The sequence below is a fragment of the Pristiophorus japonicus genome, chromosome 2 (assembly GCF_044704955.1).
Source record: "Pristiophorus japonicus isolate sPriJap1 chromosome 2, sPriJap1.hap1, whole genome shotgun sequence".
Lineage (NCBI taxonomy): Eukaryota > Metazoa > Chordata > Chondrichthyes > Pristiophoridae > Pristiophorus > Pristiophorus japonicus.
Genome location: NC_091978.1, coordinates 144,761,160 through 144,788,224, shown reverse-complemented (window position 1 = coordinate 144,788,224; position 27,065 = coordinate 144,761,160). Strand labels below are relative to the sequence as shown.

The 27,065-nt window shown below is 43.5% G+C and overlaps 1 protein-coding gene across 15 annotated transcripts in view; it reads left to right on the top strand.

The window, feature by feature from the left end:
• The window catches only part of tusc3 (tumor suppressor candidate 3), a 716,082-nt gene that overhangs the window by 300,633 nt on the left and 388,384 nt on the right, over positions 1 to 27,065 (top strand). For all 15 annotated transcript variants that reach the window (XM_070862659.1, XM_070862743.1, XM_070862752.1 and 12 more), the window contains 3 exons: positions 13,635 to 13,775; positions 14,905 to 15,045; positions 24,008 to 24,097. In XM_070862659.1, coding sequence (XP_070718760.1) covers positions 13,635 to 13,775; positions 14,905 to 15,045; positions 24,008 to 24,097 — 372 coding nt within the window. The remainder of the gene's footprint in view (positions 1 to 13,634; positions 13,776 to 14,904; positions 15,046 to 24,007; positions 24,098 to 27,065) is intronic.

Here is a 27,065-nt window from a genome sequence, read left to right as displayed (position 1 = left end):
TCACCTAATTGAGAAGTTTTATTCCTGGTCTATCCTTGTCCTTTTCCATAACTACCCTAAATCTAACTGAATTATGATCATTAGCTCTTCCACTGATACCTCTTCCACCTGCCCAGCATCATTCCCTAAAGCTAAGTCCAGAACCGCCCCTTCCGTGGTTGGGCTTGTTACATACTGGCTAAAAATGTTCTCCTAAATGCATTTTAGGAATTCTGCACCCTCTATACTTTTCACACCAATTATATTCCAGTTAATATTAGGGTAGTTAAAATCCCCTATTATTACTACCCTATAATTTTTGCACTTCTCAGAAATTTGCCTACATATTTGCTCTTCTACCTCCCTCTGACTGTTTGGGGTCTATAGTACACTCCTAGCAGTGTGATTGCACTTTTTTTGTTCTTCAATTCAACCCATACAGCCTCATTAGATGATCATTCTAACATATCAACTCGCCCACAGCTTTAATTGTTTCTTTAATTAATACTGCGACCCCCCCCTTCCTCAGTTTTTCTTCCCCTGTCTATCCCGTCTGAAAACCCTTTTACCTGGAATGTTGAGTTGCCACACCTGCCCTTCTTTCAGCCATGTCTCAGTAATAGCTATAAGATCATACTCCCAAGTGTTTATCTGTGCTCTCAGCTGATCTGCCTTATTCCTTAGATGCCTTGCATTGAAGTATATACCATTTAGCACTGCCACACTCCCTTGTTGTCTATTTTCTAGTCTTTGTTCTTCCAAATTCACTTTCTAATTTTCTTCTTTCCAATTCCAGCTTTGCTTCCCTCCCTTCTGAATCTACTCTCAGATTCCCAAAGATACATCAATAGATTAAGTGAATGGGAAAAACTGTGGCAGGTGAATTTCAACACAATTAAGTGTGTGTTCGTCCATTTTGTACCAAAAAAGGATAGTTCTGTAGTTTGTGAATTATGTAAGAGCCTTTTAAAGATAGTAAGACTGACAACTAGACGTTTTATTATATTTATATTAATAAGTGACGTTTCATCCTTACTGAGTCCGGCCTGGCCATTGGTTCACAACAGTTGCATACATGGTTTACTAAAACGTACGTTATTAGAAGACACTGCACAACAATTATAAAGCAATATAAAATTGTTTTAATAAAATAATAATTCTGGAACTTTATTTTTAAATAACTATCACAGAAACACCCTCCCACCACTCCCCCACCCACACCCCAACAGTGAAACAGCAATAAAAACACCAACAATGAACAATGTGAACAATATGTAGAATATAAAAAACATTGCACCCCCACCCCCCCCCCCCCCCGGCCACATTTCCCTCTAAATCCTGCACCCAACCGTTTCCTTACCTCACCCACACGTTTTGGTTCCCGGGTACTGCTATGAAGCAGGTGTGCAGTGGGCAACGACAAGACTTCCTGCCGTGGTGAGGGATGTGGTGTCACGATCGCCTGTTGGGGGGCTGTTGGAGGGGAGGACAAAACAGGGGGATCGCCTTCCGAGTCAGGAGGTGGGGCTTCCTCCGGACCCGCCTGTGTGCTGGTGCTTTTGGTCACAGGACCTTGGGGTGCAGCGCCGTGTCCCTCCAAGAATTCCTGCTGCAATGCATGGGAGGAGGCGGTGCTTTGACGCATCTCATGCATCATCTGCTGTGTCGCCTCCGCTTGGTGAGCAGACACCCGGGAGAATTTCTCAGTCAACCCCACAAACACCTGGAGCTGCTCGTGCTGGATCTCAACAGACTCCTCACACACATGCCAGCCTATCTATGCGTTCATCTAGGGTAGGCCTTTGCTGATCCGGCCTCCGTGGGGTCTGCGACAGCACCAATGTGCGCCTTGGCATCGCCAACTGCATGCCACTTGTTGTGGGTACCTTTTCGGTGGGAATCACCATCGTGGCCACAGGTTCAACAGATGGAGGGATGCAAGGAGCATCCTCCTCTGTCTCCAGGATTTCCTCCTCCTCTGGCTTGGTGGTCTCCTCTTCACCACCCGTGGTGAATGACACATGCAGTGGGGTAGTTGCATGTGAGGGTGTGTCTTCCACTGGCGCCTCTGGAGCTGGACTTTTGAGAACAGAAGGGATTGAAGCGCCATGCTGGCATACTTTGGAGGAGCAGCACTACTCCAATAAATGTGAGCGAGAGACGTTACATATTAATGCATCATATGGTAGTATATATGTGGAAATCACTGCACCAGAGAGCTATGGAGCCTGCATCAGTCGTAGTGAGATAGAACAATAATGGAGCAAGGGTTTATGGGGTGTGTACAGAGAAGGGGCCAGATGGCCAGATGGCCTGCTCTTATGCTCTTATGTTCTTATGTGCTTATGTTGTCAACATGAGAATAGCACAGAGGCTGCATGCATAACAATACATCACTCGTCTAGTCTTTTATAATGAAATGACCTAACATTACTTTAACACTGCTTGACACATTACTCACGTGGCGCATGGGAGAGTCCGGCAACACCATGGGTTGTGATAGCACGTTCCTCAATGTCGGTGACTGTCTCTGCTATGAACGATTATGAGACATCTTCCACTGCAAACATGAAGAGAGCATGGCATAAGCTACTTGACTAGGTTCTATCATTTATAGACAACAGGTTCCAACGTTATATGCTAATAGGGTTTGTGTCCACAATTGATGCACAGTTATAACAAAGATCGGTGTGTTTAGGAGCGAAAGATTGGCGCAGACATCTCTCTCGAATACAATCTACATTGAACTCGGCAATGATAGTAGCTGCTGTCCCCAATTGTCCCAGGCCAGACAGTGAGCAAAGCTAGCTCTCCCCCAGTCCATGCTGGGTCCTTGTGTAAGTGACAGCAGCCAGAGAAACTTCAAAAGGGCACAGGTTCATAGCCATGTGCAGCTCCTAGCAGGGATGATATATCTTATATATGTGAGAATTAAAAGCTTACATTCAATCCAGGAGATTGACTATGATAATTATAATTCTACCTAGACTTGGCATCATTACAGTATAGAATCATACTTACTCTTGCTGAAGCCACAAGGCTGCTCCAGCATTTGTGGCACTGGTTAGGTCCCCTGGCTTCGTGGGACGCAGACGAGACGACAGCGGCGATGTCGCTCCATAATTTATGGTACGCCCGTGGTGCTGGTTTCCCACCACGCTCACCCTCGGTCAATTGGGCCCACTGGGAGTGCACCTCCACCACGAGGGCCTCATTGGTCTCATCCAAAAACGGTTTGCACCTCTTTCTCCCCGTCGCCACATCTCTAAGACTTTCATCACTCTCAGACATACTACTCTCTCTTTCTCACTCTCTCTATTCTCTCTCGATCTCTCTCCCCCTTCTGGGCATGTGTGGATGACCTATGATCTTGCGAAACGCAGGAAAAAATGGCAACCAAAAAAAAACCACGCATGCGCAGATGTCCGTTGCTAGGGAAGCTTTTGCCTTCCACATCGCTGGCCGTTGGCTGGGCGCACGTTACATCGCTGACTTTTGGCATCGGCCATTTCACATCGCTGGTCTATCGCTGAGTGAAAAATCGCGGCCCAAAAAATGGGCGATGTTCCAGAGATCAATAAGGCTTAGACATCGACCATCGCTGGAACATCGCCCATTTTTTGGGCGCCAGCGAGCAAAGTGGAAAGCCTAGCCCGTTCTGCGATACTTTATCAAATGCCTTTTGAAAATCCATACATACAACATCGATTGCATTGCCTTCATTAACCTTCTCTATTACTTCATTAAAGAACTCAATCAGATAGTCAGACACAATTTGCCTTTGACAAATCTGTGCTGGCTGTCCCTTATTAACCCATGCTTCTCCAAGTGAGAACTAATTTTGTCCTTGACAGTGGGCTCTAATAGTTTTCACGTCACTGAGATTAGACTGATTGGCATGTAGTTAATAGGTTTTTCTCTCTTCCCTTTTTTCAACAGGCATGTAACATTTGCAATCCTCCAATGCTCTGGCACGACTCTTAATATCCAAGGAGGATTGAAAGATTGTGGTCAGAATTTCTGCTATTTCCATCCTAAGTTTCCTCAGCAACCTAGGATGCATCTCATCTGGACTGGGTGACTTGTCAACTTTGAGTGATGCCAACCTATTTAGCACCTCCTTTCTATCTATTTTTATCCTATCCAAAGTCCCCCACTACCCCCCCAACTCCAACATTAACTTTATCCACTTCTTTTGTGAAGACTGATGCAAATTACTAGTTTTGCACCTCAGTCATACTCTCTGCTTCCACAGATTTCCTTTTTTTGTCCCTGATTGGCCCCACTATTCCTTTAACTATCCTTTTACATTTTATTTGTTTATGAAAGGTTTTGGGGTTCCCTTTATGTTACCTGAAAATGTTTTCTCATATTGTCTTTTTGCCCTTGTATCCTTTTTTATTTCCCTATGCACTCTCTGTATTCTGTCTGGTTTTCAATTGTATTCTGTATCTGACATTTGTCATGAACCTACTTTTTTTGATTTATTTTAACGTCTATTTCCTTTGTCATCCAGGGAGCTCTAACTTTGGATGCCCCATCTTTCCTCCTTTTCGGAATATGCTTGGTTTATACCCGAACAATCTCCGCCTTGAAGGCCTGTTTGCAAGTTGAGAAGGCTGTTAAAAAAGCATATGGGATCCTTGGCTTTATTAATAGAGGCATAGAGTACAAACACAAGGAAGTTATTGCTTTCAGTCATAAAAGACAGTCTGAGTTGTAGGCAGAAATGCATGCCAGGAGCTTATAGCCTCCAACCTGGTGAGGCTCTTCAGCTGAAATTGATGGCTGTGGGAACCTGAGAATAACAGAGTCTTCTCACATAGGCATTGGCCTCTGATAGAATTAATTGTTAGAGACATTTCAACTGCAGAAAATGCGATTGCATAGGTAAGTTTAATCAGTTTTTAATAATTGTTGAATTTCTTTATCTATTAGGTTACAAACCTTGGACTCAATTTTCCCCAGTGATTTGCGCTGTTTTTTTGGCCGAAATTAAAAAATGCAAGTTTCCCCAAAGATTGAGCGCCAGTGTAACTCAGTTAGTTACGGTTATTTTAGGTTCGTTTTTTTTTTGCATAACCTGATGCTTGTGCCAATTTTTCACAATTATGCAAGTTTGGCCAACTTAAATTTCTCCTTGGACAGTGTATGTGACTACTCCCGAAAAACCTTCTGGGCACTTAAGAAAAACCAGCGCACATCAAAAAATCGGCGCAGAATGATGCCATTTCTTTTAGGCAACCCTTTGGAGGGAGTCAAGAACACACAAATATGCATCATCAAATTTTTCAAACTTAAAATGCAGAAAATGGAAGTTTCATGTAATTCTTTAAGTTTTGATTTTTTTTTTAAGTGCCACGCCAGCACCGAACGTCTCCAAACCGGGCTCGAGGGTTGGAATGTCAGCCGGCAGAATCGGTCCATTGCCTGGACATGGGCATTTGGCTCGGCTTGAAAAGAAGCCCGGAGCGGGTGAGGGTGTGTGGAAGGCGAACTGAAGGCATGAGAAGGCGGTGGGAGGGGGTGGGGATGTGTTTCCCGATCATTGCGCATGCTCAGACCTGGGTGTGGTCCATACTAGGGCGTCGATCTTGGGGAGAGAGAGAACAAAGAACCGTGTCCTGCCTGCCGTTTTTGAGCTTCTTGCAAAGGTACAATTTAATCATGGGGGCAATACTAACAATGCCATACCTTGTGCAAGCCTTCTGCATGATGATGCTGCGGAGCAAACAATTGATTTCACGTCATGACATGAGGAACCTCAGAGCACATAGGATGATGGGCAGGAGGCCTTACTCACGTCTGGTATATTGAAACAGGCTTTCGTACCTGCACCTGAGTGATGAAGACTGTGTCAGAAGGCTGCGTTTCTGCAAAGAAGTTGTAACTGAAATCTGTGAGTTAGTAAAAGCAGACCTGCAACCTAGAAGCGTCAGGAGGACTGTGTTGTCAGTTGAAGTAAAGGTTACAGCTGCACTTTCATTCTCTGCATCTGGATCGTTCCAGGCCACAACTAGGGCTGTGTGCGCCATTTCTCAACATGCAACACATCTGCATTCGGCAGGTGACTGCTGCACTATATGCCTGGAGGAATGACTACATAAAGTTCCCCATGACTGTCCAGGCAATGCGTGAAAGGGCTGTGGGCTTCTCCAGGATTGCTGACATCCCAAAGGTAAAGGGCTGCATTGATTGTACCCACATCGCCTTGCAAGCACCTATGGAGGATTCCAAGATGTACAGGAACAGAAAAGGCTTCCACTCCGTTAATGTGCAACTCATTTGTGACGACATGCATTGCATCATGTCAGTTGATGCAAGATATCCTGGGAGGATCCATGATGCATTCATCCTACGCAAGAGCGCTATATCTGCCATGTTTCAGCAGCAGCCAGAAGGGCAGAACTGGCTGCAGGGAGACAAAGGGTATGGCCTCGTCACCTGATGCCCCTATGCATAACCCGGATGGAAGCTGACCGGGAATACAACATGTCGTACATTGCAACATGCAGCAAAATAGAGAGGACCATTGGCATCTTGAAAAAGCTTTTCCGATGCCTGGACCATTCCGGAGGCTACTTGCAATACTCCCCTGAGATTGTCGGTCAGTTCACTGTTGTGTGCTGCATGCTGCATAACTTAGAAACATAGAATTATAGAAAATTAGTGCAGGAGTAGGCCATTCGGCCCTTCGAGCCTGCACCACCATTCAATAAGATCATGGCTGATCATTCCCTCAGTACCCCTTTCTTGCTTTCTCTCCATACCCCTTGATCCCTTTAGCCGTAAGGGCCATATCTAACTCCCTCTTGAATATATCCAATGAACTGGCATCAACAACTCTCTGCAGCAGGGAATTCTACAGGTTAACAACGCTCTGAGTGAAGAAGTTTCTCCTCATCTCAGTCCTAAATGGCCTACCCCTTATCCTAAGACTGTGTCCCCTGGTTCTGGACTTCCCCAACATCGGGAACATTCTACCCGCATCTCCCCTGTTCCGTCCCGTCAGAATCTTATGTTTCTATGAGATCCCCTCGCATCCTTCTAAACTCCAATGTATAAAGGCCCAGTTGATCCAGTCTCTCCTCATATGTCAGTCCTGCCATCCCGGGAATCAGTCTGGTGAACCTTTGCTGCACTCCCTCAATAGCAAGAACGTCCTTCCTCAGATTAGGAGACCAAAACTGAACACACTATTCCACGTGAGGCCTCACCAAAGCCCTGTACGACTGCAGTAAGACCTCCCTGCTCCTATACTCAAATCCCCTAGCTATGAAGACTAACATACCATTTGCCTTCTTCACCGCCTGTTGTACCTGTATGCCAACTTTCAATGACTGATGAACCATGACACCCAGGTCTCGTTGCACCTCCCCTTTTCCTAATCTGCCGCCATTCAGATAATATTCTGCCTTCGTGTTTTTGACCCCAAAGTGGATGACCTCACATTTATCCACATTATACTGCATCTGCCATGCATTTGCCCACTCACCTAACCTGTCCAAGTCACCTTGCAGCCCCTTAGCATCCTCCTCAGAGCTCATACCGCCACCCAGCTTAGTGTCATCTGCAAACTTGGAGATATTACACTCAATTCCTTCATCTAAATCATTTATGTATACTGTAAATAGCTGGGATCCCAGAACTGAGCCCTGCAGCACCCCACTAGTCACTGCCTGCCATTCTGAAAAGGACCCGATTATCCCGACTCTCTGCTTCATGTCTGCCAACCAGTTCTCTATCCACGTCAGTATATTACCCCCAGTACCATGTGCTTTGATTTTGCACACCAATCTCTTGTGTGGGACCTTGTCAAAAGCCTTTTGAAAGTCCAAATACACCACATCCACTGGTTCTCCCTTGTTCATTCTGCTAGTTACATCCTCAAAAAATTCTAGAAGAGTTGTCAAGCATGATTTCCCTTTCATAAATCCATGCTGACTTGGACCGATCCTGTCATTGCTTTCCAAATGCGCTGCTATTTCATCGTTAATAATTGATTCCAACATTTTCCCCACTACTGATGTCAGGCTAACCGGTCTATAATTAACCGCTTTCTCTCTCCCTCCCTTTTTAAAAAGTGGTGTTACATTAGCTACCCTCCAGTCCATAGGAATTGATCCAGAGTCGATAGACTGTTGGAAAATGATCACCAATGCATCCACTATTTCTAGGGCCACTTCCTTAAGTACTCTGGGATGCAGACTCTCAGGCCCTAGGGATTTATCAGCCTTCAATCCCATCAATTTCCCTAACATAATTTCCCGCCTAATAAGGATATCCTTCAGTTCCTCCTTCTCACGAGACCCTTGGTCCCCTAATACTTCCGGAAGGTTATTTATGTCTTCCTTTGTGAAGACAGAGCCAAAGTATTTGTTCAATTGATCTGCCATTTCTTTGTTCTCCATTATAAATTCACCTGAATCCGACTGCAAATGTTGAATACCCCTGGATGTTGAGTTCCCAGCCTTGGTCACCCTGGAGCCATGTCTCCGTGATGCCAATTACATCATACCCGTTAACAGCTATCTGCGCAGTTAATTCGTCCACCTTATTCCGAATACTCCTCGCATTGAGGCATGGAGCCTTCAGGCTTGTCTTTCTAACACACTTTGCACCTTTAGAATTTTGCTGTAATGTGGCCCTTTTTGCTTTTTGCCTTAAGTTTCTCTGCCCTCCACTTTTACTTTTCTTCTTTCTATCTTTTGCTTCTGCCCCCATTCTACTTCCCTCTGTCTACCTGCATAGGTTCCCATCCCCCTGCCATGTTAGATTAACTTCTCCCCAACAGCACTAGCAAACACTCCCCCAAGGACATTGGTTCATGTTCTGCCCAGGTGCAGACCGTCTAGTTTGTACTGGTCCCACCTCCCCCAGAGCCAGTTCCAATGTCCCAGGAATTTGAATCCCTCCCTTCTGCACCACTCCTCAAGCCATTATGAGGCAGCGGCAGCTGGTAGCAGAAGACCAACCTGAGATGAGAGTGGCTGATGATGATGAGGAAGATGTAGATGACAAGGAGGAGGACGAGGACGAGGAAGCCATGCAACTAGCTGAACCTGGAGTACGATGGTGGAGCAGGTCGGGCCGTCGTGTCCCTTTAGAGATTGCTCAAGCCTTGCGCCAGCAGCTCACCCATGAACGCTTTGCTGCCTGAAAGCTCAGCGGCAACTATTCCACATGGACCATGTTTACTGTTTGGACCTTTTCCGTAATGTTGTATTGTGTTAATGGAACAAATGATGGAAATGATTCTTGTTTACTTCAAAAAGTTGTGTTAATAATGGAACAAATAATGGAACTAATTTGTGCTTACTTCAAAAAGTTGTGTTAATAATGGAACAAATAATGTAAATGATTTAGTTATAATGTAAAATATATTTTATTTAAAAGTTTAACAAACATTTGTTTGTACTTACAATAATATTTGTATTAAAGTTATCAAACTTTTCAGTTGAACCTTTCAGTTAAGGTCACTTACAAACTTTAACATCACTTACAAATTCTAAGATCACTTTAAAAACTTTTAAACATAAATTTACATAACTTCCAAAGAAGTTTTAATTTGAGAACAGTAACAACAATAATAATAACAACAGCAGCAGCAGCAAAGAAAGGCTGCACGCATCTCTACTCCTCCTTATTCTAAGGCCACCCGCTGCGTTTGGTCTTGCTGTTTCTACCCTTGACCGCAGGTGGTGGTGCGGTTCTCGGGTTGGTACCAAGCTTATTCTTTCAAACATCTTGGGTAATGCACACTTCTTGATGGGGTGGCGGGGGGCGGGGGGGCAGCTGCCAGAATTGTGGAGGGCCCTGCTTGGGCCTCTTAAGAGTCTGGGGATTGGGAGTGACAGTTGATTCTGTCTATGGGCGCAGGGTGTGTTCCCTTATTGCTGCAGCTAACTCTGATTCCCTCCCTCATGTGCCCTGGCAGTGTCAGCTAGCTGCAACATTCCCTCCCTCGTGTTCACTGACAGTGTTTCAATTTTCTGAAGCATTCCCTCCCTCATGTTCACTAACAGCGCATCAGCTACCGGCGACATTCCCTGCCTCATGTACACCGACATTGTATCCGCTGCCTGAGACATTCCCTCCCTCATGTTCCCGGACAGTGTTCCCATTTCTCGTGAGGATGTTGTTACATTTCCCGACAGTCCCGATACCTCATCACCCATCCCACTGATGGTGTCCAGGAGTGATCGTGTAAGGTCAGTACTCTCCGCACTCATTGTCATCATCTGAACCACATGTGTTAGATCCTGCACCTCAGGAGAACGCTGTCAAGCTCTCCTTCCTCTCATTACCCTGGGTGTGGCTTGCTGCATCCCACTGGGATCCACAACCTCAGATGGGGTTCCGCGGTATGCCTTGCTCATCCAACTGGACCTGTAGCCTCAGACGGTGGGGCTCTGGGTCTGCCTTGCTGCATCACACTGGGACCCTCAGCCTCGGATGGTGGGATCCTGGTTGTACCTCGCTGCATCCCACTGGGACCCGCAGCATCGAACAATGGGGCCCTGGGTGTGCCTCACTGCACCCCATTGGAATCCCCAGCCTCGAACTGTGGGAAACCATGGAATGTCCCAACAACACTTGTACCACTCAGGAAAGGGGCTGACTCCTCCAGAGTGAGTATAACAGTGGGGGCTTCATTCATCACCTCCCCCTCCCCCTCCCCCTCACCCCCATGCTCTTGTTCTGGGTTTGGAAGATGTACTCCTCTTCAGGCTCGTCCGCATCTGAATAATCTTCCGCCTCGTCAGGGTTGGCCTCAAGTTCTGCAAAATATAACAGAACAGACAAATGGTTAGCAGCAGAGGAGGGGCAGGGTGGTATGAGTAGGCTCTCATAGCGCAGGCAGCAGGCTGATGAATGATAGCACATTGCATTAACCGAAGTGTAGCTCATGGAGACATCCCCATGAACCGAAGCATGGCTAGCCCGCGTAGTACTTCACATTTAGCAAAGCCAGACTGTGGAATTTGCAGGACTTACTCTCTCCCTCAAGTGTGGGTCCAACTTGTGCAGTAGTGGTTGCTTTTCTCCAGGTAGGACCCATCAAAGCAGCGACCCTCTCTTCCAAGGGTGTCAGTGGGTGCCGATTTGCTGGGTCTCCTCCTATTCGAGGTCTTTCCTGTTTGTTGTGTGCCACCTTCCTCTGCGAAGATGAAAATACCCCTGTATAACTTTTGAGAGAAGGTGTCTTTCTGCTGGATGGGACAAAAACAGATGGTCACCTTTACAATTGCAATTCCATTGAAGAAATGAAAATATTACTTACACTAAGTACTTACAACCAAGATCCTGGCACTTCTTTTTGCACTGGCCTCCAGACCTCGGGGTGGTCACCATTGCACAGTTATCTTCTGCAAGTTGGTTCCAGCATTTCTTAATTTCTTTTGGTGAAACTTTTATGTAACCTCTGCTGGTGTCCAGCTCGTGCCTTCTGACCTCAATTACAGTAACTAGTACTTCCACTTCATCCTGTAAGAAATTCTTGGTCCTTGAGCCGGGTTGCATTTTGTATTGCAGCTCCAATTTTTCCAATGAGAATGAAAGTTCTCACACACAACTGGCTCTTTAAAAGTGGCTGAATACAGACCGTGAACTGTAGTGGGCATGCGTGCCCATAGCAATCACATCAAAAACGTCCTTTTTTTTCGCGCATGTGCAGAAGGGGGTGGGGGGCATCGTATTCTTGGCGCAGACATTAGACACCACCCCCGAAAGCTACAGATCAGGCTATGTGGCGGCAAATTCAAATAATAGAACAGGGCAACTTGCTGTTTCTTTTTTTGGAGTAATTGGGGCCAAGAAAAACGCGTAATTCAGGCAATACACCAAAAAATGGCATTGGGGAAAATTGAGCCCCTTATTTCAAGAGTAAGTTATCAGCTCCATGAAGGATGCAAGATGGCAGCCGAAACAATTAAAAAAAAAAATATTTTGAGGTATTCGTTCACCTCTTATTTCGTAGCTGTTGCTGTTTACCTATTTGATTTGTTGTTTTTTCAACTTCATGATGGGTAGTTTTCATTCATGCTTGCTGATTGGTACTTTCTCTACTTGTTCACTTGTGATTCAATGCTGTTTTATGAATATTAAATTTGAGCCAATCACGTTCAAGGATGACAAATTGGTATAAAGGCAGGTGCAATGCCCAAGTTGTGGTAGAACAAATGCATGCTAAATATTCATAAAATAGCTATATATTTGTGGATCTGAAGTAGCTTTGCTCACAATGAGTCATAATGCTGTAGGAGCAAGGGGAATGGGTTGGGACATGAAAGAATGTGGTGAGGTTTGGGTGTAGTAGTAGGGAGGTGTATCACCAGAATGTATAGATGAGGATTGGGACATTGGAGGACTTTATGTGAGATGAGTTGGAAAGGAGGCTTGAAATGTTTGTGATTATGTCCTGGTACCAAGAAAGAAAGTGTAGATGCTGACATGTGGAAGAAAATGTTATAATAGATTAAAAATGTTGTGAGTGGATTGTAAAGTGACTAAAATGCAGATCTACATCAGAAATATAGAGATGAAGTTGAAGATTTGGAGAGGTGAGCTTTTTGGATGAGAACAGTATGGTGTACTGACAGTGGCCATGATGTAATGGAAGCTCCTGTTGCAGTGAGCTAAATGCGATAAGGAAGGAGTAGATTTAGTTGAGAAAGGATAGTCAGGAAAGAAGTAAAGAGTTGTGCTGAAGTATGGACCAAAAATGTAACTTACTGAGCATTGTGAGTGAGAGGTATGAAAACATTTCCGAAGATGTGTTGGAGATGATGCTGGAGATTAGGTCAAAAAGTTTTATTTTTCATTATGGTGGGGCTGGGGGTTGGGGGGCGCTGGTGGAATGACTTGATCTGGGAGCTGTGGACTAGTTTTTACTGGTGGCTGGGCAACCGGCGTTGGTCATAGAAAAGAGGACATTTTAATTGAAGCCAGACCATAAAGTTTGTTCCTGCCATGAATCATAGAGGTGCAAGGGTGAAGCGATCTCTTGGGTGGGGTGGGGTGCGAGCAGCAGAAGAGCTGCTGTTGGATCTGCGTGGGAGTTGGTGGACAGGAGAGGAGCAGAGCGGTCGTTGGGAGGAAGGTGATGGGCAGAAGTAGGAGACAGACAGAATAGGGACCAGTACGCTTCTACTTTAACTCAGATTGGAAGTATGCAGCTTGGCTTGCTGAGTCAGTGCTTCACTTGTTATTTTTCCAAAAGTGGGAGATGAAACTGTAACATGGTTGCACATTGGAGATGCAGGAAAATAATATGGGAGGCATATTGACTTCAGCCCCACGTCATTAGCTTTGTGTTTACAAGCTTATACCTACTACAGGCACAAGCACCTTTTCTAGTAGCTTTATTGACTATGTATTGAGACTCTGATGTTGAAGAATAATGATTTTAATTCATTTTTTAATGTAATTCAATCATGAATAATCATGTTTTTATATTTTGCCCTATAAAAAACATTAATTAAATATTGTGGGTGTGTGCTATGCCATCTCGGCATCAGCAGTTAAACCTACATGACAATCAAATACTTCATTGGTGTCGATAAAGACTTTAGATGAAGGAAAGATGACTGTTTGATATGCACAAAAAGAGAAGCTTAATTAACATTTGCCGCTAATATTTCTTCATTTTGCAGCTGAATATGAACTCCGCCCCTACATTCATGCATTTTCCACCAAAAGGCAAACCCAAGAGGGCTGACACCTTTGATCTACAGCGAATCGGATTTGCAGCTGAGCAGCTTGCAAAGTGGATAGCTGACAGAACTGATGTGCACGTAAGTTCTTTGAAAATATTTAGTAGAGTAAACGTTCCACTCATTTTCATTCCAATGAAATTCCTGCTTCACTGTTGTTAATCGTGAATCTTTGCTAGTGCTGTTTTATACAGCAATTGTTTATTATCTGTTACCCTAATATGGTGGAATTGATAACATTTCATTCTCTATGTTGCCTTAATGCAGGACTATTTGGTATGAGCAAGGATTCATTCGCACACTAACCTTATCATTGCAAAGTTGGTGTGTAAAGAAAGAAAGACTTGCATTTATATTGCGCCCTTCATGACCACTGGCCAGCTCAAAGCACTTTACAGCCAATTAAGTACTTTTGGAGTGTAATCACTGTTATAATGTGGGAAACGTGACAGCCAATTTACGCACAAGCAAACTCCCATAAACAGCAATGTGATAATGATCAGATAATCTGTTTTTGTTATGTTGATTGAGGGATTAATATTGGCCAGGACACCAGGGACAATACCCCTGCTCTTCTTCGAATTAGTGTCATGGGATCTTTTACGTACACCTGAGAGAGCAGACGGAGCCTCAGTTTAACTTCTCATCCAAAAGACGGCCCCTCCGACAGTGCAGCACTCCCTCAACACAGCACTGGAGTGTCAGCCTAGATTTATGTGCTCAAGTTCCTGGTGTGGGACTTGAACCTACAACACAACCTTCTGACTCAGAGGCATGTGTGCTATCCACTGAGCCACAGCTGACATAGGAAATAGGAAGTCTTGCTAATCCTGTGACTCCAGATAACACTAGAACATTGGAAGTGAAATCCCAGGCTAGTTTCATACCCAGACAGAGAACCCACAACACTGTACAAACATGGTATTCTGCAGTTTGGATTCAAAAGTGCACAGTACTGAGTCATCAGAATGTCAGAAGGCTTCACACCGATTTCAAAACCAGGAAATAAAATTGAGTTTCGAAGAGCTTAGTATAAATTGTACAGGATATCTCGAAACCTGCAACAAATGAGAGTTATTTTATAGTTCTTTTTGGGAAGTTTCCATACACCATAATATTGATTTTATTTTCCCAGTCCCAGCTGTAAATAACCTAAAGAGAGAGATAAATGACAGCTTGATTATGAGATGAATTTATTCTTTTTTTTCAGATTCGTGTATTCAGGCCTCCTAACTATTCAGGCACCATTGCCTTGGCTCTTCTCATTTCACTTGTCGGGGGATTATTGTACCTACGGAGGAATAACCTGGAATTCATCTATAACAAGACTGGATGGGCCATGGCTGCTTTGGTATGTATTCAGATTACCATGGAATTGTTAGATTAATTACTGGTAATGATGCGATTCCAAGTCTTGCTTGCACAGTTAGTAATAATGTGCAAAGTGCTGACATTGATTGTGGTGGTTTTTAAGTTTTTCTCTAATGTTTGACAGGCTGTTTGTGTGTCTGCCTCTCTCTGTGTCTTATTCTCTCTCTGTCTTTCACATGCACTCACACAAATATATTTAACCTATTTTCTCCTCTGGTAGTGCCACAAGAACATCCCTCCTCCAAGCAGGAATACGTGTCAGTCTGATCTACAGGTTTCTGCCTTTGATTGTTAACATCCCACATGTTTAGTCAGCAAGAACTTCAATTGAAGCAACTTGAGTTTCTTTGTGACATGTTGTTTTAATTTCAAAAGAACATCTTACCTCAGTGCAATTTTCAGCTGAACCCAACAAAATGTATTCAATCAAGATTGAAGTGAGGTATCCTTGGTATTTGACCTAAATTTGACCGATTGGAAATATTATATTGCTACTATTGAGTTACACCTTCAATGTTGGATTTCTTTTTTACACATAAGGCCTGATTTTAACCTGAAATGGGAATCGGGCAGGGGCACAACAAGTACTAAAACCCCCTGACCTCAGAAGAATAGATGATTTTAACACCTGGGCCTCATCTGCATGGCACGAGTCAGTTGCCCGCTTGTGAAGAGGCAGATGGCCAGCAGGCTGACTTTGAATGTAGGGCAGCAGGAGGAATAGTCCCTGGCACTTCGGGTAGTCATGGGGAAGGGGGTTTCTGGAGGGCCTTGTGATCAGGAAGGGGCCAGATAAGGTCTAAATCTTCCTTGTGAGGAGGAGAACTCCTGTTCTTCCTGGCCCTACAAGGAAAGCAAGAATTTTTTTTCAGTAAAACTTACCTCTTTGTGCCCCAGCTCCACTTCCTGCCATCTTCACCTGGCATGAAAGCCACAATGGCTTCCCCTCTCAGGCCAGAGTTAAAATTGCAGTCGAGGTCTGATGATATCATCGGAGTTTGATTTGCATATTTACAGAAGGACCCCATTGGTTTCAAATTCTAGACTGAGAATGGAGCAGGACATTACTGGGTAAGTTTCCAGCGATTTTAACTGCTTGCTGGTTCCGTTTGTGCAGAGTTAAAATCACAAAGCTGCCCCTAATTTGGCACTTTAAAAGTATTTTATTTGCTGCAAAGTACCTTGGGACGTCCTGAGGTGAAAAGGTTGCTATATAAATGCAAGTCTTTCTTTAAAGACTTTCAAATACCATTTCAGTTTCTGTAATGGTTTTTATGTTGGAATATTTTAAAGTCTGTTTGCAATGATTTTTTTTTGATGTGCAAAGTGCAGTGATACTTATTGTGAAGTTGAGTATGTCAGCAAAGTCCCACAGCTGCCATTTGATGAATCGTCAGTTAATCTTTTTTTTAAGTGGTTTTGACTAAGAGAGAAATATTGGCCAGAAAACCAGGAAAATTACCTGTACTGCCTAAACCACTAGAACAGAAAGAAGAGGAATCCATCTCTTTCTAACGTCTTCTACAAAGGATGGTACATTCAATAATGCAGACTCATTAGAAGGCAGGTTCAAAAAGTGGAGTACTGTATACGTGCAGATAATATAAATGGGGGCCCATAATTTGTGGTCAGCGATGAAACAAAGGCATTCGCCGCTGGCCCCGAAGAAAGCTGCTCGCAAAGATCTTGCGATCTCTGTGGCGTGAAGTTTGGCTCTTTTGACATGCAATTGAGATCGGTGCAGTGAAATGGGAATTCCATACCGCGAGCTGCTGTGATGTCAACAAGCTGTCTAAGCAGCCTATCACAATTCACAATTCTCACAGACAGCGAACCAGGAAGTGAACAAGTTGCTTTTATTTTGACTTTTTAAAAATGTTAGAGAGCAAAACAAAGATTGGGACTCTCACATGGGGAAAAGATAAATCTGAAATAAATAGGAACAAACTTTTAAATTGTAATTTTTATTATAAAGGAGAAATTTGACACTTGACAAAATTAAAATTAGATTTTCAGGGCTGTAACAGTCAATACGCTGTTAAAACCCCAATTACACCAAATCCAACAAGGTCGAACTTCTAATGTTACCGTGGAAAAGCCAAAGTTTTCATCAGTTTCACTGATTTCCCTCCTGACACTGATTTCCGGCTATGGCTTGGGTGGGGTGGGGATCCTCAGCACAACCAGTGTCGGAGCAGTCAGTGAATGGCTGACACTGCAACTGCTGTTCTTATCCACTGAAAATTCCAGGCCTATAATTCTTCTATTTGCTTGTGAACGTATGCTGAACCATCCCAATGTGTCTAGGTTGCTTATATAGCAATACAAGTTTAGACTGCAACACATGCTTGCTGATTATTTGAACCAATGCAACACATGTAGCTGCCAAAGGAGAGGTCATAATTCTGGCAGCATAGCAGGCACCCCACAAAAACGTGGGTCCGTACTATCATCAATTGTACAGAGGCCGGTGAGCTTACATTTGGAGGAGCTGCTGATTGCACCGGCACGGATACGATGGGCCAAAATGGCCTCCTTCCGTGTTGTAAATTTCTATGATTCTATCTCACTCCGAGGTGAGTGGTGTGGGACTCGAAACAGTATTACATTTGTGCAAGAGTAAATGTTCTTCTGTGGCACATTGGTGGGGCAGAGCAAAGGACGCTTTACCCCGCATCTGGCTGTGCTTTACCAGATCTGGGAGAGCTTGATACTGACACTGCTGCTTGAAATGGAAATTAGTCCACGTCCATTTTCCATCAAGAATACACATCTCTTGTAGTTGCACAAAAATAACACACAAAACTCATTTTCTTTTTTTAAAAAACATGTTGCTGTTATTTCTTTTGGAGTTTAAAGGGCTGAAAATGCACGGAGTGGGTTTGATGAAGAGTGCAGCCCGGACAAGTGTCAGAACCAATGCTGCTGAATTGACATATTTAGCAGAGTTGGGAAAAGCTCCCTTTATTTCCTTGTGAATAACTGCTGCCCATGCCAGAAAGGGTGCTTTAGGATACCCTCCTGCTCTCACTGGCTCCAATTTGCAGCATAATTTGCCAGTTTGATGGGCGGGGCAGGGCAGGGCAGTGAAACAACTTTGGCCCCTATGTTTTGCCGGCCAGCGATTTTTTTTTTTGGCGTAGATGGGCAGTTCTAATTTTCCCCAATGTTTGGGCGCCAGCGCCAACTATCAGCGCAGAGTTTTTGCCGCAATATATTTTGGCGCTGATGTACGTTAAAAAAGTGATTACGCACCATTTCTGGCCATTAAGGCCATTCGTCCTCCCCCTGCACCCCCCCCCCCCTCCACCGATTTAAAAAAAAAATGCGCAGAGAGACATTAAAGACTGTTCGGGAAAAACCCTACCTTCACTTTATGAAATCAGCGCTGGCCCATTCCTATCCCTGGTCGAAGGTCCTCAATGCTTTTCAGAGCAAATAACTGGAGGTTAAAAGTAAACCAGGTGAATTCAAACTTACTGTTGAGCCTTTTCTGTGGAATTGCAAACTGCAGGCAAATTTAAAACAAATCTTTCAGCGCAGCCTTTTCCCCTGAAGTTCCAACTCCAGCCAAATTTCCAAAGATACTTCCAGGCACATCACAAAAAATGCAGAGTAGTTTCTTCTCTCGAAGACCAAACTGCAGGTACATCACCATATCAAGAAGAGCCTTCAGAAAACATTCAGGGTAGCCTTTTCCTTCGGAGAGAAACTTTTCAGCGCAGCCGACCCAACCCGCAGCTATCCCTGGCCAATGGTCCTCCATGCAAGACAGTGCTACACACTCCAGGCACATTGGAAAAGATCATGCATTATATTAAATACTGGATACTGATTTCTGTTTTTAAATCGTCTCCCTTACATTTGCAATGTTTGAAGACAGTGTTGCAATACTTCGGTTGACCTGAATAAACAATAATATATTTTAAGGGATATTTTATTAATGTAAAAATGTTATTATCCATTAGAATAGAGTCTGATCAACCACATAAGTATGTTTACTACCATGTATTGAAGCCTGCCTAATGACAACTTGATTCCCAATCAGATGTTCTTCCCAATTAAAAATAATAATTGATTGATTAGTGTAGACCTTATCAGAATCTCTAAAATGTCTGCACTCTCTGTAGTAGTTATTGCAAAGAACCTGGTCAAATATGAATTGGGCATAATACTTGGGCGATAAATTGAATCCTGTCTAAATGGGTCTGTTTGGCCACCAGGCTCTTACCATTCATTAACTGCCTCAAATTAGGTTACATTTAAAAATCCTGGCTTTACAAGATTATATACTAGTACCAAGATGTTCATGGATTTTGACTTGTTGCATGTATCAGTGATGCAGAACAAGTCAGGATCCATGAATACCTTAGTACCGGAACTTGCCCCTGTTTCATTTAAACTTATTGGTTAAAAGGAAGAAGCCCATGTGGATCGTCGAATCCGTAACATAATCTAAAAAAATAATGTGCAGGATTCAGTTTAAATGTTCAGAATAAATATGTTTATTAAACATTTGTACAGTACAGTTGTACTTAGCTTAACTTAACTTATCTTTTAACTTTAATACATGTTGTGTCAAACTTTTCAATGAAAAAACAAACAAACAAACAAGCCATCTTTCCTCCCCCTTAGCGATGTGCGCCACTCCTGCCCCTGTTGATGCCACTACCCCTGCGCATGCCCGTTGTTGCAGACTTCTGCTTCCTTGCCCACCCCCCGCCACCCTAAGGTTTTTTCTGTTTTCTTTCCGATGGCGCATTTCTCGTTTTTGGGTTACGACAGGGACAGAGCTAGCAGATGTCATTGTGGAAGGCCCGGGTTCCTCTTCGGAATCATCCTCAGACTGTGGACCAACCCCTGACTTTGGTCTGGGGATTAGAATGTTAGTGGCAACAATGACAGCCTGGGTGTGCCCCCTTATTGCTACTACTACCTCTGACATCCCCTCCCTCATCTGTTCCCACAGTCTTGCCACCTCTAATGACAGTCCCGCAATTTCTCTCCTCACCTCACCCATTCCTCCAGCCAGTGTTGCTACTTCATGTTTCAGTCCCACTAATTCTAGCCTCACCCCACCGAAGGTTTCCAGGAGCAATCTCGTTAGTTGGATGTTCTCCCCACTCATCCCCACGAGATGTCGTATGTTCACTACATTTTGTGTTTCTGGTTCAACTCTCCCTTCCAGCCTCCTCTGCCACCTTGCAGATGTGGCTTGCTGCCGCAGCCTCAGATGGTATACCTTGAAATGTCGCGTCGGTTGATTCACTGAGGAAAGGACTTAGAATCCTCGAGGGGTTCACCATCTCCAATTCCAGTGTAACTATCTCGGTATCGGAGTCTTCCTGCTGCCCTTCATTCTCCTGGTGTAGAATATCTGGAATGATGGTTTCCTGAACATGCTCTTCTTCTACTTCAGGTGCATCTTCTGTCTCCTCCTGATACGTAACATCTGAAAAACATAACCGAGCAGATGCTTGGTTAGCAGCAGGGAGGAAGGGGAAGCGTAGCCAGCACACGCAGTACATAACATTTAGCCAACCCAGACTGTACAATTTGCAGACTTACCCTCTCTTGGTAAACTGGGCCCAGCTTTCGTGTTGATGGTTGATTTTCTCCTGTGAGATTTAATCATATAAACTATCCTCTGTTCCACGGCTGTTAGTTGCAGCTTACTTCCTCCAGTTTGTGACCGTTCTCGGTTGATCTGTGACATCATCTTCTTCAAAGATGAAAATAGAACACACACACACACACACACACACACACACACACACACACACACATCAATCACATTTACAGATGTTATTGCAGTATATAAATATAAATTTAAATAAAAATATTACTTACAGTCTTTGCTTGTCTGAGGTCCTGCCACTTCTTTTTGAGCTGTGCACTGCTTCTCGGGGTAATGGACATTGCATTAAACTCTACTGCAACTTGGTCCCAAACTTTTGGGAGTACAGGGGGTTTAAGTTTCTTTTTACCGAAGCTCGCTTTGTTTTCAAGAACTTCCCATCTACTCTCAATTATGTCTACCAGGGGCTCAATTTCTTCCGCTAGAAATCTCTTGGCCCTTACAGCTTCCCCTTCTCCGTCTCCGTCTCTGACCCTTTCACCTTCTCTGCACCCTTCTCTTGGATCCATCTTTTGATTGAAGCTGTATTTCCTATCTGCAAATCCAACTCTGCCACCAATGGGTTCTCACTGTGATCCAGACCAGGCAGACCCGCGTGCTGAAATGTTATTTTTTTACAGCACATTTGCAGTGATTTTTTTTTAAAGCACATGCATAGTGAATTTTGGGCGCACACTCTAAGCTCCGCCTCCCGAAATGGACTCGGGTAGTGCGATGCTAAAAATAGGTTTCAATTCAGGGAAACTACGTTTTTTTAAATTTTGGCACTGATGGTGGGGAGAAAAACGTACGTAAAGGTAAGTGGATGCCAGACATCTTTATTGGGGAAAATAGGGGCCAAAATGCCTCCAGCAGCTCCTTTTGTAAGAAAGCCACATTTCAATAATTTTATAACTGTTCTTAATTGTGGAACCAGTAATTTGGAGAATACCCATGTGCTAAATATTCTACAACAGACTTGTTTAGCTGACTGAACAAAACAACACTGACAAGCATCTACACAGGTGCACCTTAAAGTATTTTTTAAAGATTCTTCTTCCTTGCTAGCCATTTTCCTGATTATCGATTAAAATGGACAAATCAGGCCAGCACAGGTGATCCATTATCAAGGTCTGTACTGTACTAATGCTAATAGGACTAATTTTCTGAGAAGCTGCCGAATGTGCAGTTGGCATTTACGGGTTGGGAAATTGGGCTTCTGATCTCGTGATGAATTTATCCTCCTTGTGCAGACAAAGGATAAATCAAAAACCTCTTCTTAATTGGAGATATTTACATACTTCTAAACACTCCAATCCCTATGCCTGTGCTGACTCTCAGTGGACCTATATGGTTTGCTTGTCCTATTCCGTAACCAAACACTACAGCAAAGTAGGAGGGGCAGCTGTGGTACCAGATTGCTGTGGGGTGCTGCAGCTCCAGCAGTATAGGTGTGGCATAGAACCTTCGGGTAAGGGGTCATGCAATGTCCCTGGAACACTTGGAGCTACATCCAATGACATAATAGCTCCACGTCCTGTGTTGCAGTGGGAACTTGTGCCTCTTTAAGAGGAGACGAGATAAATTCAGTGTCCCCTCAGAAATCCATCCTCCACGTCCAGGTCATGCAACACTATTGAAATACTCAAATGGATTTCCATTATGTCAGCATGCTTTCTCAGGACATTGTGCAGCAGCTTCCACTACTATGCAAAAAGCTAAAAGCAGCAGTTTTTCACCAAAATCGCGCGCAAAAAAAGTCAGAACTGTGTGGGCTCTGACAACTCTCCCCCTTTTAAAGAACTGATTTCAGCCAGCCTTTCTCTCCAAAGCTCCCAGGTTTTACTTGATTGCAGTGTGTCCAATGTCCGAAGGAAAATTGTCCGAAGGAAAAATGGACACAATGCAGAAGCAGCACGAGATCAGAAGCCCAATTTCCCAACACCTTTGGCGCCAGGCTCTAATTTCTCTGGCAATGACTATTCCCATGAGTTTGCCATGAAAAGGTCAATGAGTTCAACTATTAGCCCCTGTTGCCTTGTAGTATGCAGATGGGTTGTTGGAACTATGGGTTGTTGCAAAAAGTAGATAATGCTGTGTGCTAGCTTGGCACATGATCTTGAGAATGTAGCTAGTAGACAGTTACATTGACCTCACATCTTGTATGAAAGAGTATTAGGAATGTGCATGAAGATACTTGCACTTATCTTGGCACATCCTTTCCTGCCACTGCTCCCAGGTCCATAAAACTGGAAGACTGCATTGACTTGTTTTTCTGCATCCTCCTATGCTACCTATGCCTCTGCCTTTACAGAAGGAGCGAGGTGGGGGGGGGGGCACTCTCCTTCACTACCCTACCTGCATTACACCAATATCCTCAACATTTGCTGCAACACACCCTTTAAGGGCAGCTTTTCTTCCTCCTCCTCTCACAGGGTCCTGGGTTCACTCTCACTCTCACTGTAGTTGTAGCAATATTAGCAAAGGTTTAGCAATCACACTGCACATTACCAGTTCAACTATTTTAGTTATGCATTTTAAACAAATGCCCCCTGCAAGGGGGGTCACACTCCAAAATAAATGTTTTTCCGGTGCCACTTTTTTTGGGGAGTGGTTGGGGTTTAGGACACTAAAAACAGAAATTATACAAGTGCCCCCTGGCTAAAAGGGGGTGGGGGAAAGCACTAAAACCGGCAAATTAAACTTTAAATTTAAATGATCAAATTAAAATTTGGTTTTCGGGGGTGATGATGCACTCCAGTCCCTCCGGCGCCCACCTCCCGCGGAAGGCCGCGAGCGTACCGGTAGACACCGCGTGCTCCATCTCCAGGGACTCCCTGGCTCGGATGTAACCGCGGAAGAGAGACAGGCAGTCGGGCTGAATGGCCCTCTCGACTGCCCGCTGCCTGGACCGGCTGATGGCCCCCTTGGCCATGCCCAGAAGCAGTGCTACGAGGAGGCCCTCTGACCTGCCCGGTCCCCTCCGCACAGGGTACCCAACGATCAGGAGTATGGGGCTGAAGTGCAACCAGAATTTGAGGGCCCTTTTAGGGGAAAGCCTTTAAGAACAGCTGATTGGTGCAATATTTTGATTGGCAGCCAATCTGACTCCCTGTACATGGTTACCATGTGTCAGGAGGCAATTCCAATTAGGCGAGTGGTCTAAATTGGAAAATTGGGTCAGCCCAGCTTCTTATGCTGCTGGAACAGGCATTCACAGTGCTGGTTTTGTTGAAATTCGAAAATTGGGGCTTCAAAATTGGGAAAATGAGTGAGTATAATCAAAGTGGAAATTCATAATTAGCACACACTTATTTTTCCACAGTGTGTGGTATTTGCCATGACTTCTGGACAAATGTGGAATCACATTCGAGGCCCTCCATATGCCCATAAGAACCCACAGAATGGACAAGTGGTAAGTGTTTTGCAATTAAAAAATAAAATGTGGGAGAAGTGAATTCGGATTTTAAAATGGTAAACTCTTAGGCAGTTTCTGTGTAATGAACTTGCTTAAAAAAAAACAAGGTTATTAACTTTACATTTTGAAAATTGCATAGTCTCCTGTAATATTTCTCTGATATTTGTGGGATAAATATATTGATCTGGTCTTATTGAAAATGTGTGTTGTGATACTTCATTGGCATATTCAACTTAATGATGGCGAAAAGAGTTCTAATGCATTGATCTGTTGAACTTTAGCTCCATCACTGCTAACTTCTATATGGTTGATTGATTTCGATGGCTGGACTTGCATTGAGCAGAAACTTTTAAGTCTTGCCTAAAAGGCGAGTTTATAATCAGTAGTAGCAGTTAGTGCAGCGTTAGCAGGTTTTGTACTGTGAAGATTACCACCCCTTCCCCTCCCCCACCCACTCTTTCCTCAGGTGATGTTTGTCAGCACATCATTTTAACAGCTATCTGAGGTTGGAGCTTGGAAAGTGTTGTGTAGCACAGCTCTTTAAAAAACAAATGGAAATTCATTGGCTGTGGAGGTTGATGTCCGACATAAATGCTGGTGCATGTGTGTTGCAAGTGGGTTTCACAGCATTGTATTTGTGGCATGACTGACATTCATGTAATTATTTATGATACATTTGGAGGCTAATGCATTGAAAAAAGAAATGTTGAGTGGTCACTTCTAGAAAGCCTAAAATACTGAGTGCAAATCATTGGGCTGGAGGCTTCTTTCAAGTAATACTGAGGGATTTTAATATATTCATAAATTTAATCAAAAGGGTGCTTGCATTGTTGAGCACTCAGATTCTGACTATGGTGTTTTTTAGCTTGCTTCACATCATTATATCTGCAATACCTCAGAATGAAAGAACAACAATATTCTGTTGATTGGAATATGGCAAAATAATTACCATTATGTATCCATATATTAGTTGTACGATTGATGATCAAAAATATCAGTTTTGTAAACTGGGCCTGACCACTATTTGTTAAGCATGATAATACACAAACCTTACTCTGGTTATCAATCTGCACTAATAAAATGCAAATAGTTTCAACAAAAGCAACTCATGATTTTTTAATCTTTTTTTCTGCAGATAATGTACTTTATATTCATTACCTCAGTCCTATTAACATTAAAATCAACAATGGAGTATTGCAGCTTTATCAAGCTGATTTTCCCAAAGAGAACTGTTGTATTGTCTTACTAAGACGACTGTTTTTATTATACAGGTTAAAATGAAGCTAAAGGATTGTTATCTTTCATGTTACTGTTTTTACATACAGCACAGAAACAGGCCATTGGGCCCAACAGTTCCATGCTGATGTTTATGATCCACACGTGCTTCCTCCCACCTTTCGTCACCTAAACCCATCAATATATCTTTCTATTCCTTTCTCGCTCATGTGTTTATCTAGCTTCCCCTGAACTGTATCTATGCTATTTACCTCAACTACTCCTTGTAGTTGCGAGTTCCATGTTCTAACCTCTCTATGGGTAAAGAATTTCTCCTGAATTCCCTGTTGGATATATTAGTGATTAGTATGGCCTTGAGTTATAGTCTCGCCCGTAAGTGGAAACATCTTCTCTACATCTACCCTATCAAATCCTTTCATATTCTTAAAGACATCTATCAGATCACCCCTCAGTCCTTTTTCTAGGAAAAAGAACTCCAGCAAATGTTCCCTTTAAGCCGCACAATGCTGTGGACCTCTTGCGCAGCCAGCTCGACGACTTTTCAATAGGACAAACTGCACATGATTTTGAATGTGCTGTGCAGCCCCTTAAAGGGGCCATGCACCCAAAAAAAAATTAGCGGGAACATTGGTCTACGATTGTTCAATTTTTACTCATAGCTAACTAAAGAAATAAAGGACAGTATCCAATTAAAAGCAAGGACATACAAAGTGGCCAAAACTAGTCTGAGGACAGAAGATTGTGAAGCTTTTAAAAGCCAGCAAAAAAAGAATAAAAAAATGATTCAGAAAGGGAAGATAGACTATGAAAGTAAACTAGCACGAAATATAAAAACAGATAGTGAGAGTTTCTATAGGTATATAAAAAGGAAAAGAGTGGCTAAAGTAAATGTTGGTCCCTTAGAGGATGAGACCAGGAATTAGCAATGGGGAACATGGAAATGGCAGAAACTCTGAACAAATATTTTGTATCAGTCTTTATGGTAGAGGACACAAACAGTATCACCACAGTGGATCGTCAAGGGGCTATAGTGGGGGAGGAACTTAACACAATCACAATCACGAAGCAGGTGGTATTCAGTAAGATAATAGGACTAAAGGCAGATAAATCCTCTGGACCTGATAGCTTGTATCCTAGGGTCTTAAGAGAAGTAACGGCAGGGATTGTGGATGCATTGGTTGCAATTTGCCAAAATTCCCTGGATTCTGGGGAGGTATCAGCAGATTGGAAAACTGCAAATGTAACACCCCTATTTAAAAAAGGAGGCAGACAAAAAGCAGGAAACTATAGACCAGTTAGCCTAACATCTGTGGTTGGGAAAATGTTGGAGTCCATTATTAAAGAAGCAGTAGCAGGACATTTGGAAAAGCATAATTCAGCCAGGCAGTATCAGCATGGATTTATGAAGAGGAAGTCATATTTAACAAATTTGTTGGAATTCTTTGAGGATGTAATGAACAGGGTGGATAAAGGGGAACCAGTGGATGTGGTGTATTTGGACTTCCAGAAGGTGCCATATAAAAGGTTACTCCACAAGATGAAAAGTTCACTGGGTTGGGGGTAGTATATTAGCATGGATAGAGGATTCGCTAACTAACAGAAAACAGAGAGTCGCGATAAATGATTCATTCTCGGGTTGGCAATCAGTAACTAGTGGGGTGCTGCAGGAATCAGTGCTGGGACCCCAACTATTTACAATCGAATTTGGAAGAAGGGACCGAGTGTAACG